The sequence below is a fragment of the Xyrauchen texanus genome, chromosome 14 (assembly GCF_025860055.1).
Source record: "Xyrauchen texanus isolate HMW12.3.18 chromosome 14, RBS_HiC_50CHRs, whole genome shotgun sequence".
Taxonomy (NCBI): domain Eukaryota; kingdom Metazoa; phylum Chordata; class Actinopteri; order Cypriniformes; family Catostomidae; genus Xyrauchen; species Xyrauchen texanus.
The window spans coordinates 21,167,764-21,190,680 of record NC_068289.1 but is presented as its reverse complement, the minus strand read 5'-3'; the positions used below and the strand labels follow the sequence as shown (position 1 = coordinate 21,190,680).

At 39.0% G+C, this 22,917-nt stretch overlaps 1 protein-coding gene across 1 annotated transcript in view; it reads left to right on the top strand.

Moving 5' to 3' along the window:
• LOC127655182 (histone acetyltransferase type B catalytic subunit-like) overlaps positions 1 to 22,917 on the top strand; it is a 54,931-nt gene that overhangs the window by 8,419 nt on the left and 23,595 nt on the right. The window contains exons 2-7 of the mRNA XM_052142829.1: positions 1,274 to 1,345; positions 1,468 to 1,543; positions 2,553 to 2,673; positions 16,154 to 16,333; positions 18,731 to 18,852; positions 19,838 to 19,942. Coding sequence (XP_051998789.1) covers positions 1,274 to 1,345; positions 1,468 to 1,543; positions 2,553 to 2,673; positions 16,154 to 16,333; positions 18,731 to 18,852; positions 19,838 to 19,942 — 676 coding nt within the window. The remainder of the gene's footprint in view (positions 1 to 1,273; positions 1,346 to 1,467; positions 1,544 to 2,552; positions 2,674 to 16,153; positions 16,334 to 18,730; positions 18,853 to 19,837; positions 19,943 to 22,917) is intronic.

Below are 22,917 nucleotides of genomic sequence, written 5' to 3'. Positions count from 1 at the left end.
ACGTAATGTACTAGAGGTTCTGACAAAACGTTCTCTGCTTCAATCTATGCAAAAATGCAAAAAAGTTGCAAATCAAATATATACATTTAAAATGTCTTAAGTCCACAATAGGGTGCAACGAATACATTATAAATCAAACAGCACTTTGTGATTATTGCAATAAATAAATAAAATCCTGTTAAAAAACTGCATAATAAATAATATAAAAAAGATTTAATCTGTAAAAAGTAAAAAGCAAAATGAGCAGGAAAAAGCTTAATTAACAGTTCTATGTCAACTTAGTTTTGCAAATATGCAATAAAACTATTATTTTACAAAAGTTTTTTTTTTTAAATAAATATTAATTATTATAAATATTATTTAAATTAAAACAATGAGGCCTTAAGTGTCTCTTGTAAAAATTGCTTTAAGATTTTAAAGGAATTACTCAATACCCATTAATTAATTAAAGAACAGAGTAAATGGTGCTTTAAGTTTTTCAGCAACAGTAATTAAACATAAAATCTTTTAAGTAATTTAATGAAAAATGAAACTATAACAGACATCATGCAGCTTATATACATTTAGACATCGCACAGATCTAACATTTTGAAGAATTTGTCCCATCTGCTTAATGGCTGTGTTTGCTTTAATATCTCATCAAGACGGTGCAGATTTAATCCTGTTGGTTTACACTGGTATTTCATTAACAGCTGTGTTTACATTAATATCACAAAAGTGGGGTATTTTGATTAAAAACTGCAGCGTTTCGTACAGGAGCGCACAAGCAGACACGCATGTGAGAGTTGGAGAGCAACCCGCTGTAATCAAACAGCACACAGGAAGTGAATTTAGTCAGATTTTGGTAATCCTGTTATTTTTAGCATCGGTGGCTATTAAAATATTGAACTGAGCAGAGATTCTGTCACACTTCGGACTAATTGTGTCTACACCCTGCAGTGTGTAAACCACTGTGCTGGACAAACATCTTTGGCTGCTGCATTTTAGTTTGTTCAGCATCTTCTGCAGGAGCGCTGTGTTTTGTAGATGCCATATAAAATGTATCAAAATATAAAAATTTATCTTGAAGTGAATTTCTAATTTAATTTTGACCGCCTTACAAAGGTACGCCACTGGAACGTTAATATACATTGCAGAATCATTGTGATTTAGAAATGAGATCGCGTGGGTGTATGAATCGAGATTGCAATCTTTTAACGATTAATCGTGCAGCTCTATGTTGACGCTATGAGTAGCATGTTATGACTTAAATACTCTCTTTCTTTTCTTACAGCAATGAATGACATGGAGAAGAAACTTGCTGAGTTTAAATGCGACACTAACGAAGCTATCTGTTTGAAATTAGGTAAATCGATACCCAGCATTATAAATAAAGCAGTAGACATGGCATGTTTGGTATTCACCATACATACAATTTTGTTTTAGTGCTGTCTCTTTATGTAAGTTTAAGTGTTTTGTTTGATGCAGTGCGCTTCCCAGAGGACATAGATGATGAAAGCACAACATTTCACCCTGAGTACAGTCATCAGCTGTATGGAGATGAGTATGTATCATCCAGCATTGCATTTCATGCACATAATAGTTTTATTCTTTTCCCTTTTGATGCTAAGATTTTTTTTTTTGGTATGCTGTGAATTTTGTTAATCAATGCTAGGCTGTCAAATTAAAAATGGAAAATTTTATATTTATCAAATTTAAGTTAAAAATGCACATTCGAATGTTAAAAAGTGCATTTGAATTTTGGATGTGTGCCAAGCACTGATGATGAATAATTCTTGGGCAATAGCAGACACAGTGAATCGAATAAAACAGAACTCGAGTTTCTCGAGACACGATTTAAAGGTTGAATTTCCTTTTAAATTGACACACCGTCTAAAATGCTTCATTACTGCACGAGACGTTGAAGAAACAGCGAGACAAAATGCAACCGTTGAAGATGTCCATCTAGTGTTTGGAGCGAATGGCCCCTTTGGTGGTGGTCTTTGCCGGTTGTGTTTTGACAATGCCTTGCTCTGTTATCAGCGTCTCGCTGCACAAGCATTAGTCACATACATACAACTGTATTTAAGGAAAAACACGGTAGTATTGCGGTATTATGAAGCTTGTGTCTTGGTAGAACTATGGTACCGGTATAGTCTACTTTGCAACATTAAGTTGACATAGAACTCGTTTTACTTTTTTACTTAAGAATATGAACTGGCTAAATCTTTTTACTTTTTCATTTTATGCACATTTGTCAATAGCCAGACATGTTCTTTGCAATAAACAATAGCTGTAACATGGTGCTGATTGGTTTATATTGATTTGTTGTGCCCTCTTGGGGACATAAGAGACATCATCTATTTAAAAATCAGGTAGATTGTAGATTTTTCTCCACATCTGAAATAATGTAATTTTAAAATTTGAAAATGTAATTTGAATATTTGTAATATTTTATTGAAACATTAATTTAGCTTCTCAGCCCTCTTGACAGCCCTACTACAATGTATTCCCTTATTGTTCCTTGGCACCACTACTCTAACACGTTTGTCAAATGCTTGTGTTTTGTACAGTGAAGTTGCGTTTGGCTACAAAGGTCTTCAGATACAGCTGTACTACAGCGCGGGGAACCTGAGCACTCTGTTTAAAGTCAAATACAGCGCAAAGGTCACAGAGAAGTTTGACTGTGTGAAGGTACAGCTTCCCAAACCACTCCTTTGTCATATGCAAGTGGACCTCAATAACTGTCTCCCAGTTTACACCTGATATTAAGATCTGTCTCGGGTGATCCGATCATGTGGTCAGACGAGACACAACATTTGCATCTGTTTACTCAAATGCATCTCCTGTGACCACTTGTGTTCGGATTTATTCAGCGGATGATTGACAGGCGAGTGGGTGTTGTTTAGCTGCTGTTCGGGATGCATCAGGACGGATTAGTATTTACATCTCATGCGATGTGGTCACATGTGTTTTTAATGATCTGATCACAAAATATTTTGGACCCTGTTTACACCTGTATTTAGGGCTGACCACTTGTGATTGCTTTGCTCAAAAATGCGTCTTAATACCTGGTGTAAACGTGGCCTGTTTCATAGAAATTCAATACAGATTCTGAATTTACTGTCTATATGTACCATAACCTCTGCTATCCAAAAGAAGTACTGGTTTACATGTACCTCACCATTACATTAGAGAAAGTGACTGCTGACTAAAGAAGTTAGTAGTCTAACATATCAATAAATGTGCCAAGATAGCTTCCTCACTAAGTCCTTTGTAAATCTTTAAGCCCATTCCTCCTCCAATAACTAGAAAGTTGTCCTGCGCTGATCTATGCATGTACACAAGGTATTTTTGAATCCTATTGCAAAAGATTATCTTGGCAGTTATTCTTTGGTTTAATAGATCTAAACAACCTTTTTCAATCAGAAATGTCAGGTCGAGTCTGTATTCACTGGAAGCATTAAAGCTGCATGTCATCAGTGTGTTTATTAACTGTTAACCAATCAGCTGTGTGCTTGAGGCTACAATTCAGCAACAATAAAATGAAAATAAAATCTGTTGAAAATTAAACTTTATTTTAAGAAATCAGGTATTTACTTATTTAATTTACTTTATATGTTGTTGTTTTAATAGGGAACTTTTCGGCTTAACTTATTTCATATTGCTAAAGGCCGGTTTATACCTCTGCAAGTTGGTGGCCAACACAGTGATTTGCATTTACAGTTTTGCGTTGGTGTGTCTACGTCATTCTGTGAGTACATTGTCAAATTGCCAATGTATTGAAAGAAAGCCCTTTTATTTCAGAGAGAAAATAAATCAGGCATATACTGTATGATTGCTCTTGAGTCGCTTATATAATGAAAAAATATTACTTTGATGCTCCGAGCTGAAATAAAAAAAACCGTCAAATTAATAAATAACTACCCGCTTGACCAACACAAATGGGTGTCTTTTTAAAGCTTTAAAGTTGGACTTTTCAGTGTACATATATAGGCAATATGACCAACTCTTAACAGGTGCTTTTTCATTTGCTTGCGAATTATTAGTTCTGTTTTCATAACTTATGAAATATAATTATTGACTGTACACCATACCATACTGTCCAACACACAGTAAAAGTAGGCCAAGAGTAGAATACATGAAATATTGTTTCACTTACTGACAAAATAGCAAATATGTATCGAGGAAAAGCCCTGAGAAAAAAAGCACAGAGTTGATATGTTGTTTAAAAGTCATTTTGTCACGTTTTAACTTCATGAACAATAATCAGAATATAAAAACAACAGATGCTACCAATTAACAAGCCCAAATACAATGTGATATAATGCATGGATCTTAAAAAACATCTTTGAGAAATGCAACGTTGCCTCAAGTATCCTTTTTATCATCCTGAGGGATGGTCTACAGTCACAAAGCAGACCAAGCACATCTGAAGCGTTGTTATCCTAAAAAATCTGCACGGAAACTTGATGAATCAGGATTGCTGTGTGAAAATGTTTGCACAAGTTTTACGTGTGTGCGTTTGGTTTGTGAATGAGACCCGATGTTTGTATTTCTGCAACTGTGTGTGTGTGTATATATATGTACACCCTAACCGTGCATTCAGACCAGAGGCGTCGAGAGCGTCAAATCGACCGGAAGTCATTCATTTTCTATGACAGCCAGCATCTCTCGGCGGCGAGAAGCAGCGCGGCGAGTCTTGGGCGGTGTAGGCATCAGAGGAAAGTTCAAGTGCAGGGCATAACAAATGCAATGATTTTTCCTCATCTGAATTAAATGGAGGAGGGGAGAAGGCCTGAAGATGAACCACCTGCGCTTTGAAGGGTGTGGTCAGGACCTTGGGTAAATAGCCTTTCCTGGGTTTGACAGTGGCTCTTAAAAGACCAGGCCAAACTCCAGACATGAATTGTCGACTGATAATGCATGTAGGTCAACGACCCGTTTTTCTGAGTCCAGAGCCAGCAGTAGTGTGATCTTAATAGAGAGCATACGCAAATCAACAGAGTCCAAGCATTTAGGACTAAAGTTAAATCCCAAGTCGGGACTGTAGCCTGCCGAGATGGGTTTAATCGTCTTGCTCCTTTAAGGAACTTTATGATTAAATCATACTTGCCTATAGAGGCGCGGTTTCATGTGCGTGATACATGCAGATCTAGTTGCCACATACACTTTGAGCTTTGACGGGGTGAGTCCTGCGTCTAATCGCTCTTGAAGAAATATTACAATTTCATGTATGGGGTAGTTTACCGGGTCCTTGCTGTGTGAGAGACACCAATCAGCGAACACCTTCCATTTTAGTGCATAGAGGCGTCTAGTGGACGGTGCTCTGGCTTGCAAAATGGTGTTTATGACTGAACACGTCAGTTCTGGTGCATTTAGTATGCTCCTTTCAGGAGCCACACATGCAGGTTCCACAGCTGGGGCTGGGGATGCCAAATTGTGTGCCTGAGAGAGGAGATCCCTCCTCAGTGGTATTTCCTATGGTGAGCTGTACAGCATCTCCATCATTTCCAGAAACCATGGCTGGTTGGCCATTTCGGTGCAACTAATAGAACGTTTCCTTGTCCTCTCAGACTTTGCATATGGCAGAGTGGATCAGGTATACTAGAGGAAACGCATATTTGTTTTTCACTGGCGATTTTTGTGCCATTGCATCCCTTCCCAGCAGGGCTTGGGACTTCGAAGAACAGAGGGGATAGTGGGCATTCTCCACTAAGGCAAATAGATTGATTTCTGCTTTGCTGAATATTTCCCAAATCCTCAGTATAGTTTGAGGATGAAGTCTCCATTCGCCCGGTATCGCCCCTTAGCGTAACAGTAGACGTGCACAGTAATTCAGGCAGCCTGGGACATATGTCACTCTCAGGGAGAGATGATGCTCGCTCCATAGGAGGGGGTGACGCGTCATTCTCGACAGTGGCGGTGAATGAATTCCGCCTTGGCTGTTTGTATATACCACAACTGTCATGTTGACTGAGCAAACCAGGACATGACAGCTCACTATTTCAGGCTGAAAGCCTTCAAGGCTAGAATTACAGCCAATAGCTCTAAGCGGTTGATGTGCCACGCCCTACTCACACCTGTCCAGGTGCCAAAAGTTGGGTGTCCATTGCACACCGCCCCCCAACCTGTGTTGGAAGCATCTGTGGTCACCTCTTTTCGCCTGACAACTTGGGACTTCGAGTACCAGAGGGGACAGTGAGTATTCTCCACTGAGGCAAATAGATAGATTTCTGCTTTGCCAGATATTTCCCAAATCCTCAATACAGTTTGAGGGTGAAGTCTCCTGAATTCTGCCTTGGCGGTTTATATATGCCACAACTGTCATGTTGTCTGAGCTAACCAGGACATGACAGTTTGATATTTCTGACTGAAAGCCTTTAAGGCTAGGAATACAGCCGATGGCTTTGGGCACCGCGTGACACTTGCCCCAGCGCGACACCTCGCTGGTAAAATGCAAGAGGATCTGTCTGTGGTGCTGAACAGAGGGTGGATGTAGTGATGCGCATGCGTCATCGGCGCTAAGCACGTCGCGCCACACGGCGCTTCAGCCAGCACTCAAGAGGTCTCATGTGTAAGAGAACTAATGGAATGACGGCGGATGCCGCCACCACAAATCCCAGTGCTTTCTGAAACAAGTTTCAGTGGAAATGTTCTCCCCAGTATTTTCTTTAAGATGGACACTGTAAAATGGCTGAAGCAGTAAAACTGTGCTGGCATAAAAAAACCTCTGATTGTGGCAGTAACAGCCAATTGTCGAGGTAGTTTAGGATGTGCATGCCGCTCAGTCTCAGAGGGGCGACAACGGCATCAATGCACTTTGTGAATGTGCGAGGAGCCAAAGACTGACCGAAGGGCAGCACTATGAATTGATACGCTGTTCCCTCGAACGCGAATCTCAAAAACATCCTGTGATGTCGTACAATTTGGATATGATAGTACGCATCCTTCAGATCTATCAACGCAAACCAATCATGTGGGCGTACATGCGATAAGATCCTTTTCTGAATAATCATTTTGAATAGGCGCTTACAAATGCGCGATTAAAATGTCTCAGATGCAGGATTGGCCGAAGCCCGCCGTCTTTCTTTGGAACAGTAACGGCTGTAAAACCATCTCGATCGCATTTTTCACGATGAGAGGTGTATTTCGGCTCGTAACACTGGCGCGTCATCGGACGAAACCGTGGAAGACAGAACGCCGTTGAAACGGGGTGGCCGGTGTGCAAATAAGGATCGTATATCCTTGTTCGATCGTTTTTGCACCCATTCTGAAATACCCGTTAGGGATCGCCACGCATCCGCATAGTGGGACAGAGGGCAGTTTGGTTTGCTCACTGTATGATATGATGCGACGCTCACTCTAGGGAAGCGGTTGTGCATAATGCTTTGAAGAGGAAAAGGGGGCTCTTTATTGAGAATGTGTGAGCATCTCGTGCATTTGCAACGAATGCTGTATTCTTTTTTGCACTTATTGCATTTTTATTTTTGCATTTATTTGAGTGCAAGACACAGAAACAACATTTTGAATAACAATATCCCTTTCCCGACCAACAGAAGTGGGGAGATGGGTAACAGTGTTTTGTGTCTCTCCAGTCGAGCCTTTTTTGGAGCAGACCCGGAGGGAATCGCGGACTCTGCTTTCCGCTTCAAATGCTATTGCCCGTCAGGAGCGCTTTGCTGCGCGTAATGATACGCAGGTGCCTGTGAGTCTTTTAGTCGCGTGCTGACTCGAAACAGAGCGAGGGCGAACCGGCTGTGATATACTCCATGTGGGCATAAAGTGTCTCATAACCTGTGACTGCTGCTGAATTGCGACATAACGCTCAGCAAACTTATTCATAGAGCCGCCAAAAAGGCCGGCTGGAGACACAAGAGCATCTAAAAGAGTGGCTTTTTCTTTATCACTCATTTCTGCCCTTGAGCGCCGGCATTGTGTGGAGTGCTGATCCAGCTTGTTCTGCTGCTGAGTAAGCTTTTCCCGCCAGTGCGGACGTTTGTCGACACGGTTTGGAAGGATGTACATGTTACTCGCTGGGCAGAGGTGTGCCGCTACCGCCTCCTCCACAGGGGGTAATTGGGCATATAACCGTTTTCTTTCCCATAGAAATTATCCACATTAAAGAGGATGGCGTCACTGCGCGAGCGCGTCATATAAGGTCGCGCGCCAGGACTTGAATAGTTTTCATTATGAACTTCGGGAAAAAATGTGCGGGATGCTGCCGTTTAACGGCGCCCGCACTGCTGGAACCATTCAAAAACCGGTTCCTCTGAGGGAGACCAGTCAGGGTGAAGCTCTTCGACTGCCCTTGTAAGGACGCGGAGCATCTCCCTGTCAGTGGCGCGTGCACGTTCCTCGCCCTCGCTGGGGGAGGGGCGGCAGCATTATCCACTGACCATTTGCCTGATGTGGCGAGAGACATGACATCGTCATCATCCCCAGCGTCAGATCCACCAAATGAGTCGATGCTGCACGCACATCAGAGGGCCGGAGCTCGTCTCGCACATAGCGTATGGGGATATATGCGCTTCGTGGAGATTGAGGGGCTCGTGGGGCGTGTGCCGGCATGAAATCCACCTCAAGTTCGTCCTGCTCGGCCTCGCAGCCACGCCGTGCCTCCTCATGTGAACCCTCGGGAATCACAGAAGAGGCTGGTGGGAGGGCGCGAGAGGCTGAATCGTCCCTCAGAACGAGGGCGATTCGTGAGCGAAGCGACTTGAGACTCATGTCCTCACAGTGAGGACAGTCTGTCTCCATGAGAGCTGACTCTGCGTGGGCGCGGCCCAGACAGAAAACGCAGCTCTCATGCTTGTCTGACGGCGGGATGTGTCTCTCGGAGTGATGTTTGCCGGAGCACTGCAAGGGAGCGGAGAGTCTTCTCGCTGCCGTGAAGATTCCGTCCGCTGACTGTTGTGAATCGACGGCGAAGGTAGAGGGCTTCGAGACAAGAGGTAATCGCTGTCTTGAAGGAAGAAATTCTGAGGAAATGGTGTCTGTGCACCTGTTTTATAGCGGTCAGTTCGCGCCGAAACGAGCGGTCAGTTTCGCGCCAAAACAGGCTGGCTCAAACGCCATAGCCAATATTACAATATTGCCGTTATTGTAGAGAGGTTTCAAATAGGTCGTGTATGAAGGCACTCCCATATGCGTTAGTAATGCAATGTCGAGTGGACTGAAGTCGTAAGGGAACTAGAGATGCACAGATGTATCAGCCAATCATCAGCAAATAAAAGCAATTTTCTGCATATTTGTGAAGCTTTATTAGAAGAGCATGGGTCTAACAACGACATGGTCATGGGTTTGATTCCCAGGGAACACGCATTCTGATAAAACATATTCCTTAGATGCATTGCAAGTTGCTTTGGATGAAATTAATAAATTTATATAAGATTCATTTTAAACCTAAGTAAATACTGTTTGCTGATGTGAAATTATCATAAGACGAACATGTGATGTGCCGTCTCTACCTGCTTTTGTCTCTTTTTTGAGCCTAGCGTGTAATTACAGTCACTAAATGTACTTAAGATGTTTGTTGTTTATTGTAGTGCTGTGTAAAAGAATAGTGTATTATTTCTTCTACAGGACTCAACAGTTGCTCATATTGGGTTCCTTTTTCATCTCTTTTTCCTCGTTGATAAAGATGTCTTTGATTTAGAGGTTTTTTTTTCTCCCAGTATAAGTGGATTTAATGCCGTTGTTGAACCCCATCTTATAAAGATGTATTCTGAAAATGAACCTCAAGTCTCTGAAGAGTCTTGTATCCTTAAGCGCCGTTAGTTAATATGGAAACTCTACAATACCAAGCTTTTATTCATGTGATTGAGCAATTTGCGGGAGAACAATCTAATGTCTGAAACTGTCTATTTTTACAATTTTCTGTCCGTTCCCTTCTTGTCTTCAGCAGGACAATAGTGAGTGTTACTGAGCTGCAGGTGCACCGCTCGCCTTCTGATATTAGCTGATGTCTGAATGAGCAGGAATTAGCAGTGTGTTGCATTAGCCTTTTGTCATGTGTTTTGTGGCTGTCGTGAATGAAGAGTCCCGCGACACAAGCGGAGCCCATCACGTGGCCTGATGCGGCCAAAGGGCCCTGCTTAGCGACTTAATGCAAAGTGTTCTCATGTCAGCCCTGCTGGAAATGGATAGAATGAAAACACGGGTGCGCATTCTGCTGGGTAAAAAAATCCCAGAGTGGGCTGGGGAGGGGGGCGGTGCTATTGTCCAGCCCGGGAGCCCATGAATGGAGAGGGCAAACTCGTTTGATTGAGTTCGCTCGCCAGCCTCAGAACACAGGGGCTTATTATACGTGTCCGGGGCTTTTTTGTTAAGTCGAGATCAATTCATTAAATTTTATTGCCCAGTGAGAAGCTAGGACACATTATTGTTTGGGGAACTTCATCTGATATTCATGGTTTAAGATAAGTAGTTAAAGTATTCAATTAAGGGGTCTTTCAGAGGAGGCACAGAAAAGAGGGGGGGGGAGGGGTGAGGGGGGGCTCCTCAGCTGACATTGCTAATTGCCTAATGGGTCTCCTTTTTGTGCCACAAAAATATGTATGTTTTTCCTTTAATTCCATTTTACGCTGTGTCAATCATGGCTGAAGTATAGCTTAATGACAGAACAATAGGGAATTACACTGTTAGGGCTCTTTTGTGATTATACAGTATGTAAGGCCGAGCTCCAGGGGAATAGATGCATAAATCATAAATGTGCCACTTCAGTTTATATGATTAAATTCAGCTGCTCACACTGTATACTAGACACAGCTGAGTTAACCGTTTGCACACACACACTCTCTCTCACTCTCTCTCTCTCTCTTTCTCTCTCTCTCTATCTCTCTTCGGGAGTTTAGGATATGCTTTAGATTTTGTGAAATGTGTGGTATCACTATGGAAATGCGCAGATTTTGTGCTAGTCTTTACATTTAAAAGGATCGTTCACCCAAAAATTACAATTTGATCATCTACTCGCATTCAACGCTACTAAATTTTTCAGTAGCGTGGCAAAAGCTCAGCTATTTTCACAGGTAACCCCCGCCCTCCCAATAGTTATACCATGATCAATGAAAACATGTAAATGCTTCACATTGCAACTCCCCTTCAAAGTTCAAGCCAAATCTACGCCCTTGATCATGGTGCATCAACTGATCCTGTCCATGTAAATCCTAAACTTAAATACTGCTCATTAGGGTTGCTGCGGTATACCGATTTCACGGTATACCACGTTTGAAAATTGACGGTTATCATACCATGTACATTTGCTTATCTTCGGTATTGAGAATTTTTTATCCGTACGGAGATTCTCACATGCGCATCTCCTTTCCTTCTCTACTGTCTGTCAGACTCGTCAGCTTGCGCCACACACACACAAACATGCAGCAGATGTCAGAGAGAAGCGAGGCGAGGGGGTCTGACTTGAGTGTGTGAGTTAAAGCTGTGTTTCTCAACTGGTCTATTCGGACTGGGTCGTGGACAGCAGGGAAATAACAATGCCATGGTAACTTCTCCCATTGAAGATATTTCGGCGGCTGCCCGAGTGATCGACTATTTAGGACTGCCGAGGCAGATTGAATGATAATCTCGCAAACAGCTAAAGACTTCTCATCTGCACTTTCGCGAGTGTAACGAGCTTGCGCTAATGATCTGCTCTTCTCTCTGGTGCGCACGTTCAACAACTGGGCTTCCCTCAATATTGCCGAGTGCAGACATCAAAATTGATGTGACCAATTTCAATTCTAGTGAGTTTTCTAGTTTAAAGTGTTACGGAGATTGTCAATTCGAACCTCTCAAACAGTAGCATCCCTGACATGCCAAACAGCACTGTGCTATGCGGCAAAAAAAAATTACAAATTACACACCGTCACCTTAACAAATTTACATGAGTAAAAGTAACTGTTATATTTTAACAAAATGTTATAGTTTCATATGAAATAATCTAAAGGTAGAATCTATTAGACCTCATTGTATATGAACAGTGGCAGTTGTAGTTAAAGTTTCAAGATGTTTCAGCTAGTATTTATTTTTCATAAATACATTAATTTATTATTATTACTATTATTTAAGACTTGCACACTGACCTAACCATGGTAACGAGGAGCATTTCCTTCTGTGTAATATGTGTATAAATATGTAATATTAGGGAACAAATGGGATAATAATGGGCTCCTGTAAGTAAATATGTTCTTAAATTTTTAAAAGGGGTTGAGAAAACTTCCTGTAGATTTTGTAGTTGACATCAACAACAAAAATAATGACACTTGATGCATGTCCTTGTACTGGAAAACCATGAACAAAACTATGCAACATAAAAGGAAATGCAACCCAGGATACATTAAATACAGGTTATGTTTAATCTATGGCAGGTCGACACTTGATTTCCAATGTAAAATCTGTATTTTATATTCAAAAGGGAGACTTTTTTTTTTTTTACACATCAATAAAATAAATGGTTTCAAGTTTCAATTATAATAAAGTGTTTGCTCAAAAATAAATAGATAAAATAACCCTTCTGTTTTCACTGATAATACTAATTGTGTAATACCGTATACCTTGATACCGTGAAACCGTGATATTTTCTGAGAGGGTTATCATACCGTGAAAATCTCATACCGTTGCAACCCTACTGCTCATCTTATCGTCGTCTTCGACCTGTGAAACTGAAGGATTTGAATTTGGTGGTCTCCGAAACCGCTCCATTGTAATTACAGATTAATATGTCACATATGCTTTATTGGCGGGCTTCACAAATATCAGAAAATCTTGACAAGCTTCTTGATAAATATTTATATGTATTTATTTGCCTATTATTTTAAAAACTGTTTAAATAATGTTTTAAATATAATATAATAGTTAAACTTCGATATATATATATATATATATATATATATATATATATATATATTATTTAATAAAACATTTTACCACTCTCCGCACCTCCCCTGACATGCTCTAGCGTCCCCACACTTTGAAAACCCCTGCACTAGGGAAAGCTCAAATGGAGCATTTGAAAAAGTCCAGTTTGGAAGGCGTGTATCACAGAGAGATGCGGCCACGGACGGAGATGGCTTTAAAAAAATATATCTTAATGATAATGTAGCAGTAAACATTGAAACTGTTCTTCAGGCTCCCTCTCCACTAGTAATATATTTTTATGATGTCAGAGAAAGTTAATAGAGAACAGGGAATAAATACCCTGCATGTTTTATTTTGTTCGCCATGTTGCTGTTTTTTTCTTCGATTTCACAGCGCAGCTAGTCCTGCCTCTCCGAGATTCCCATTGGTCAACGGATGCCTACACCAGAGTGCATTGCAGTAGAAGTTCAATAAAAAATAATAGCTCGATTTAAATTTAGTTTTTGCTTAAATATTACACTTGTTTTGCGCATAAAATGCCTGGAAATGTCCTGGAAAATTGTGGCTTGAAATGAGTGGGAACCCTGTGCATGCTGTCAGTAGATGCTTGTGCCAAACTCGTGAAAATTTAAACAGACAATTATAAACTGTGGTAGTGAATGCAAGCGCTCCGGTATCACTTTGAATGATCATGTAACGCAAATGTTCCTGATTCATATACACACAGTTGACACAGAGGAGACGCACGCTTACTCTATATCTGTGATTAAAGGTTTTGCTTCATGACAAATTAGGGCTCATGGGTTTAATCAGAGCATTAAAATAAAGCATAAAATAAGCATTAAAAAATACAATGAAGAAATTAGGACAAATATTTTACTATTGCATAATATAATAAAATATTCTATAAAGTAAAATATATATTAAAATATTTTTTTATAAAAATGTCAAATTCACAAATACGTACACTGTAAACAATAATTTTGTAATTTTAACGGTAAAAGACGGTAAAAATGTAAATTGGTTAACGGGTAGTTACCTTAAAATATACGGTAAAAAACTGTAATGTATTTAAAAAGACAATACATCATCTATTTTTACGATAATATTTTGTAAAAAATTAAAAATAATAATAATGTAAAGTATGGTTTTCTCTATAATTAACAGTAAAAATGTATACTATGTTTAATAAGAGGGTACATGTACTTTTTACAGTAAATTATTGTTACATTTACGGTAAAAAACATTAAACTTGTGTTCCCAGAATTCCCTATGTGAACCAGTTCCCCATGATTAAACCCATTCAAAATATACAGGCATCAAAATTACATCCCGTAAAGCCTGGAACGTGGTTACCTTTTATTTATTTATTTTTTTATGGTGAATTTCTGGAATTTTCTTAGTGTATCATTTTGTCACTTTTGCCAGCTGCACTGCCATAAACAAAGCCATGTTACGTACATTCTCTGTTCATATGCTGTCATCTCTGCTTTGCTGTGGCGAAATAGTTTAATTATCAGTATAGTGCAAAATAAGATTTCTTTATTTATTTATTTATTTGATGGCTGTGGTTTTAACTACATTTGAGTTGTAAACTTTAGATTACGTCAATTGTCGGAACGCTGCTAATTAAGGTGGAAACGCATCATCACAGTTTGTGAAAAGTGATTTATATATAATATCTATAAATATGTAATCTTCGTGTGCTGCACACTTCTAAATGAACGTGTAAAGCCTGCAGCCCAACATTGTGATCATCAGAGCACCCTGAAGCGTGCAACACATAGACTATATTTATTTAATTAAATCTCTACTTTTTGGTGTTTAATAATGACACTGGTCCATGTAGCGAAATGCTTATCCAGATGTGAGAAACTACCATAAAAAAAAACCAGTAAAACCAAAATAAAAGCTTGATTAAAGTGAACTGGGAGGGAAGACAAAAATATTTGACTACTATATAGCAATGTAATGTTTACTCTAATTAGAAATAATAATGTATACATATTATTATGATATATATAATAATGTAGAAATATCTCACACCTGTAATGCTCTGTTGTGAAACACAAAAATATCTCCAATGTTGTTTAACATTTTTTGGTGAGGATTTTTTAAAAGTACTTATAAACTCAGCAAAAAAGAAAGGTCTTGTGCCCATGATGTCTGTTAAGGACCTACCTTACAACAGGTCTACAAACCCTCAGTCCAGCCTCTCTCAGCCTATTGCGGACAGTCTGAGCACTGATGGAGAGATTGTGCGTTCCTGGTGTAACTCGGGTAGTTGTTGTTGCCATCCTGTACCTGTCCCGCAGACCACGTGTAACAACACCTGCACAGGATACCGATCCTGTGCAGGTGTTGTTACACATGGTCTGCCACTGCGAGGATGATCAGCTGTCTTTCCTGTAGCACTGTTTTAGGTTTTTCGCAGTACGGACATTGCAATTTATTGCCCTGGCCACATCTGCAGTCCTCATGCCTCCATGCAGCATGCTTAAGGCACGTTCACGCAGATGAGCAGGGACCCTGGGCATCTTTCTTTTGGTGTTTCTTTTGGTGTCAGTAGAAAGGTCTCTTTAGTGTCCCAAGTTTTTATAACTGTGATCTTAATTGCCTACCGTCTGTAAGCTGTTAGTTTTTTAATGACCATTCCACAGGTGCATGTTCATTCATTGTTTATGGTTCATTGAACAATCATGGAAAACATTGTTTAAACCCTTTACAATAAAGATCTGTGAAGTTATTTGGATTTTTACAAAATTATCTTTTCAAGGACAGTTTCCTGAAAAAGGCACATTTCTTTTTTTAAACTCTGCAGAGTTTATAATGTTATATAATGCAATGTTATGTTAAAAATAAATGAATTTAGGTGATTATATTTCATTTGAATAAAGTTTTAATGAATTAGTTTAATTAGAAATAATTTTTATGTTAAACTTGAATAAAGCTGTTTAATGCAGAAAAAAAAAACATCCAATAACCTCTACATGGTACATCATAACCCCTTGTGTGTTTTTGCTTAAATATTACACCTGTTGAGCACATAAAATGTCCTGGAAATCTGTGCCTTGAAAGAGTGGGAACCCTGTTTAAACCACTTCATCTTATTTACATGCCATCAATTTCAATGTGAAACATAAAAAAAAAAAATTTAAAAAAAGGTTTTTCATTTTTATTTAGGTTTCAATTTTGCCTTTTTCTTCCTTTGTTGTTTTAATTCTAATACAGAATTCCCTCTTAAATCCATACTGTTGTATGTCAGAAATATGGTTAGCTCTTATTTAAACTTTTTTTCTCTCTGTATGTTTGTCTTAAGCCGGATGATGTCGAGAGTAAAATCAGAGAGATCATTCCTGCTGGTTTCTGCTGTAACACAGACGACTTCATCTCTCTCCTGGAGAAAGAGGCCAAATTCAAACCCTTCGGCAGCCTACAGCACACCTACAAAGTTCACAACGAGGAGGCAGGAGAGGACCTCACCTACCAGATACACAAGGTAATATAGCACATAGAGGCCCTGTCTCAAATGGCCAACAGCACTCACGTTCTTTCTTTGCTGCATGGTGTGTTAGGTAACAGTCCACTAAACTTTTCTAAACTAAAATTCACTTTTAATTTTTGTTCTATTTTTTTATGATTATCTCTGTCGTTTTGCTTTATTGTTTGGGCACTGAAAGCTTTGGTCACCAAGACAATTTTTTTGTATGTGTAAGCACATTTGGCAATAAAGCTCATTCTGATTCTAAACAGTCCACTACGAACCTTAAGTGGCAAACGACCCACACACTTGTGGACTCCACTGATGAGCATGTGTAAAAGCCATTTGGGATGGGCCCAGAGTCACTGCTTTGACTGCTGGTGACATTAACAAGACTTTGTATTAGGCCATAGTTTTCAATTCAAAATAAGCACTTGTATTTTAGTCAATGTACCGGTAACAGGTTGGGTAGTTTCAAAGACAACATAACATAAAAGGCATTTGCAATGCATTGAATGTCCATGTGACAAAAAAATTACAAATATTCAGAGAATATTCAGTGAGAAAAAGTGGCTTGTGGGATTCAGTCTAATTAAACGTGTTAGCCTACGATTATATTGCTTATTATTATTTCTAAAGCCACATGGACTTTAGTTACGTTGTTTCAGAGCGGAAAGTTTCTATTTTACTACTTTATATATCAATGCATATTATAAGCATATTGTGAGCCAAAATGTAACTATTTATACAGTATTTGTGTGTATTTGATAAGATTATGAGTGTTTTCTAAAGATGTCTTTTTTTGCAGTGGGGGAGCCCCTGCTGAGCAATATTTATTAGTTTAAAAACAAACAAATAAATAAATGCTGTATTTGATATTTTTTAACTATGCAATGTCAAAAGAACAACCTATCAATAAAGATACTGATTTAAGTTTCACAAATCTTAACAATACAAAACAGCTCTTGCTGCATTTCGGAATGAAATTCTTAGTTCAGTAAGTGAGCCAAATGTTGTTTCAGAACTGCTCTTAAGTAATTTGTGTGACAATTTAGTCAGAATTCTTCAAATTTGTAAGCTTGAGTCTTTTAAACTATTCAATTTCTTGTAAAAGAACCAGCTCAAAACAGTAATTTGCTTGTGAATCGAAATAACCTGGTCAAGCTGTGTTTTTGCGGGCTGCCAGCGATTGAAACTCAATAGAAAGCTGCGTTTTCATGCCATTATTTTGGTATACACATTTTATTAAAACATTTTTAAATCTCTATTTGCATACAAACTGGGATTCTGTTAGCCGGTAATTACAGTTGTTTGACTGTTCAAACGTCCCAATGTCCAACAAATTAAAAAATTGGCAGACAGAATGTCCGGTAAAAATATTAGCTCGAAGCGTAAGCAACCCCTTTAGTTGATGCCACAAGTGTAGAGACACCACCTCAATGATGACAGCACATTGCTGCCATGGAGGTTAAACTTTCTTGACTTGCGAAGTCCTAATCATCGACTACAGCAGGTTGTATCCCGCACACTGGCTAAAGCAGGCTGCGTTATTCCCATCTCTCATGCCCACAGTGCGAAGCTTCTCACTTTAGAATCACATTAAAACAGCCTTGTGTTGCCGTCTTCTGGAGGAGAAGGGCACCAGGCTTAGTTGAATCTCAAGTTACAGAGAAACACTGGACTCATTTGTCTTCACATTGGCAGCTTCTGTGCTATGAGGAAAATAGTCATAAAAATAGAAAAGAATTAGCCAAGGTGAGTAAGTATGACAATTATATGACAATATAAAGATTTTTGATATTTTAATATTTCTTTGTTAACTTAAAGATATGTGGCAAATAGCAGTTTAGCTTTTTGGTTTGTTTTGTTTTGAATGTTTGTTTTTTTTTAATGCTTTTTATGGTATTTAATCATGATCAAACATTTATTGTTAGTTTGACTTGATTGTGTCATTATTATATCGCATATTATGCATAGTTCATCGTGTAGCAGTGCAAAATAAACACATAAATTAGATGACCGGATTTTTTCCAATTTGTCCGGTAACTTTATAATTCCCAGACATGTTGGCAGGCACAAAAATTGGTTATCGGAGACTCTTATTCAGACTATATTTAGACTGCAAGATCTTATCTGGGGTAAAATGTCTTTACAATGTAATTTATTTTGCTGTGGGTTCAGTAGTGGTGGAGTGCCACTGCAGGAAAGTGGAAACGCTGGATTATTAAACCCCTGAACAGAGTTTTTCTTTTAATTAAAAATATAATACTTTAGGAAATCCATCTTGGAAATAAAAAAAAGAAAACTTTTTTTGACACCACATTATCCATAACAGTTATGATGAAACTTTTTTAAATGAACTTCTGATAAAGTTGATGCTGTTAATAGAATTAATTTGGTCTTTACTCATTTCAGGTGGATATCTCGTGTTCAGGATTCAGCGAGTATCATGAGCGCTTGCAGACGTTCCTCATGTGGTTTATTGAGACGGCCAGTTTCATTGATGTGGATGACAATCACTGGGATTTCTTCCTTGTGTGAGTGACTCAACAGAAAACCAGATTACTTCTTATTTAAATATTAACATATTTAAGATTACAACATATTATGGGCTCCTTGCCTGTTCAACACAAGCTATGGACTTCCGTTGTAATTTCTTTACAGTAAACACTGTTTACTGAGGAATGAGGGTAATTGACAGTATGCTGATGTTAGAAATATGCTCTAAGATACTTCTTATTTTACATTTATTTACATTATTAAAGACATTTATGGAATTAGATAATCTATAGTATGATTTTAATGTTAAAGCGTGTATCTTAAATGTAAAGGGTGTATCTTGTGTTGTTGATAACTTTACAAATCAAGTGCTCGTACAAAGCCAGCGAGTGCCGATAAGAACGTTGTTGTCAATTAAAAGTGAAGATCACATTGACAGTAACTTTCTTAACAATCATTTGCACACACACTAACGTTCAAACGTTCCCAGTGATGTCTCTCCTGCCTTTGTAAGACCTGTGGGGCCAATTATCAGGCCGCTTTAATTATATTTTCTCCTGCATTGAGGCAAATTGTTGATCTGGCAAGAGTTTCCTTTGTGTTATTTGTCTCTATTTCTTTTCTCTTGTGTTTCTTTCTCTCTTCAGTCAGGCCAAGAGGCTGAATTGAATGTTGTTGTCTTTTGAAATGCTGAATGAAGTCTCCAGCAGTAGTGAAGGGGACTCTGCTTGTGTTTTCTTTACTTTGGCACCTATTAAAACAGACAATTGGCAAATGGACTGGAGTGATGTGAAGAGGCTAGATGTCTGCCTCTCTGCTCTAAGTTGCAGTGCACCAATTAAGTGCATAATGCATTCAGCGTCTGCAGCAGGTGCAGTAGCGGCCACTGGCAATCCGCAGCTTGCTCGCACTGACAATGGGCCACGGGGGGGTCCGGTGCATGGGAGCGTGCCTACGATTGACCTGTCCGCCTTTGTCATATCTCTCTCTCTCTCTCTCTATCTCTCTCTTTCTTTCCTGCAGATTTGAGAAGTACAATAAGGATGGAGAGACCCTCTACGCAACCGTTGGCTACATGACAGTGTATAATTACTACGTGTACCCAGACAAAACCAGACCACGTGTCAGGTAATTACTAAGGAAGCACGTGCCCACTATCTGCTTCATTCTACAGAAAGAAAATTACATATCTCTCTCTTTCTTGTCCCCAAATCTCCTAAATTAGTGTCTCTTGTCTCTTGTGTGCCAGCCCCTCTCTTGGTATTATAAGAACCACACATTCAGTATCATCCACCCAAAAGCCCATTTTGAAAATGAATCTAATGTATTGATTGGCACTACATGGGAACATTCATTACATTGGCCACTGAATGAACAGCCTTCACCTTTCTGAGACCGATGAAATCATTGGAAACTATTTAAGCATGTTTTCAGCTGCGAAAAGAGGTAGATATAGAAATTGTGATGGTCTAAAACAGTGTTTCTCCACTGGTGTGCCACAACCAATAAGTTAGTCGCAGACAGCGGAGAATATCAGGAAATTTTTAAATTGTGTTTTCCAAGCCTGGAAAATTTGTGGGAGTTGATGACATTTAAAATTTCATGGAAAACTCAGTGGATTTTGTTAATGAAACACAAATACAGTATATAAGCCTGGCCGATATTTGGCCATTTTGCGATTAACTTTTGATTGCTGTGAAGTGTTTTATTTTCCTTGTGTCAGTTCCGAAATCTACCAAAAGATTTGTCAGTGGTGTCAACACTTTCTGTTTTCAATCTTTTATCTTTTCAAGTTTATGCAAATATTTGAGAAAATATTGCATAACATTTGTGTTTGTTTCACTTTAGAAATGTTGTTTACATCTGATTTGCTGTTGTTAAATTGTATCATGTTTATCGGCATTTATATTGGCGATTAAAAAAAACCCATATCGGCTAGATATTGCTCATAAGCCATAGTGATGTCTGATTTGTGAGTGAATCATACTTTTGAGTCTTTTTGACGAACAGGTTAAACGGGTTTACAAATCTGTCTGAATTATTCTTTGTAGGGGTGTGATGATTCACTCTAACAACGATTAGATTACGATTCTTTACCTACTGATTACAATACATTGTGAAATCTGAAATTTGATCATGATTAGATTGTTTTGGAACGATCTAATGATTTCAGAATCATTATTTTCCAAAAATATGCCAAAAAAAGATCCTAAGTTTTTACTGAACAATCTTCATTTAGAGAGCACAGAAATACACCAGACTTGAGCACTATCGAGTCACAGATGAATTTAAGACCAAGGAAGTTGCATACATTAACAAAAATGCATTACATGATATGCACATTAGTTATTATGAATATGTTACATTTAGAATGTGGTACATATAGCTATGTTATATGCATAATAGATATCCTATAGTAATAAAGAATTATATAGTGTCTGATGGAACATTATGACTTGGTGCACACACACAAACAGAAGGTAAACCCTTAAGTAAGCATGATAGATTTGCATATCATGTAACTTTAAGATATTGCACCATTAATTAAAGATGAAATGTCATGTGCAGGCAGATACGTTTCATGTTTAAATCGAGTAGGGTCATTTAAAGGGCTGCACGATTATAGAAAAAAATCATAACTGTCAATTATTGCTCTTGATATTGATATTAATTTCTATTAAAATATTAAAATACCATGAAGTCACAAAGTAAGCAACCGTGTTGGTTCTTCAGAGTAGCAGATTTCAATGGTGGATATGAGCTGCGCTCCAGTTTCTTTTAAGCATTTTATTGTATTGTATTTTTTTATTGTAATTAGGGCTGTTGATTTAATGCGTTAATTCAGTGCGATAAATAAAATAAAAAAATAACGCATTAGAAAAATTAACACAATGAATCGCATGCCCCCGGACCATAATAAGGAAGATTCCTGAGAAATGCAAGCTTGTAGTACCACGTGTTTAAGGGCAGTAAGTGAAACTTCAGCTGTTTGAAAATGCGCAGTTTATACAGTGAAGAAAACACTTCAGTAGACAGTACAACACAAACATGCGTTACGTTCTTGGGTTCAAAACACTTGGAGCACAAATCCGAACTAAGGGATCTCAAGATGTTTTTAAAGATGGAGTATTAAACTACAGTGAGGAAAATAAGTATTTGAACACCCTGCTATTTTGCAAGTTCTCCCACTTAGAAATCATGGAGGGGTCTGAAATTGTCATCGTAGGTGCATGTCCACTGTGAGAAACATAATCTAAAAAAAAAATCCAGAAATCACAATGTATGATTTTTTAACTATTTATTTGTATGATACAGCTGCAAATAAGTATTTGAACACCTGAGAAAATCAATGTTAATATTTGGTACAGTAGCCTTTGTTTGCAATTAAACGTTTCCTGTAGTTTTTCACCAGGTTTGGACACACTGCAGGAGGGATTTTGGCCCACTCCTCCACACAGATCTTCTCTAGATCAGTAAGGTTTCTGGGCTGTCGCTGAGAAACACGGAGTTTGAGCTCCCTCCAAAGATTCTCTATTGGGTTTAGGTCTGGAGACTGGCTAGGCCACGTCAGAACCTTGATATGCTTCTTACAGAGCCACTCCTTGGTTATCCTGGCTGTGTGCTTCGGGTCATTGTCATGTTGGAAGACCCAGCCTCGACCCATCTTCAATGCTCTAACTGAGGGAAGGAGGTTGTTCCCCAAAATCTCGCAATACATGGCCCCGGTCATCCTCTCCTTAATGCAGTGCAGTCGCCCTGTCCCATGTGCAGAAAAACACCCCCAAAGCATGATGCTACCACCCCCATGCTTCACAGTAGGGATGGTGTTCTTGGGATGGTACTCATCATTCTTTTTCCTCCAAACACGGTTAGTGGAATTATGACCAAAAGGTCTCATCTGACCACATGACTTTCTCCCATGACTCCTCTGGATCATCCAAATGGTCATTGGCAAACTTAAGACGGGCCTTGACATGTGCTGGTTTAAGCAGGGGAACCTTCCGTGCCATGCATGATTTCAAACCATGACGTCTTAGTGTATTACCAACAGTAACCTTGGAAACGGTGGTCCCAGCTCTTTTCAGGTCATTGACCAGCTCCTC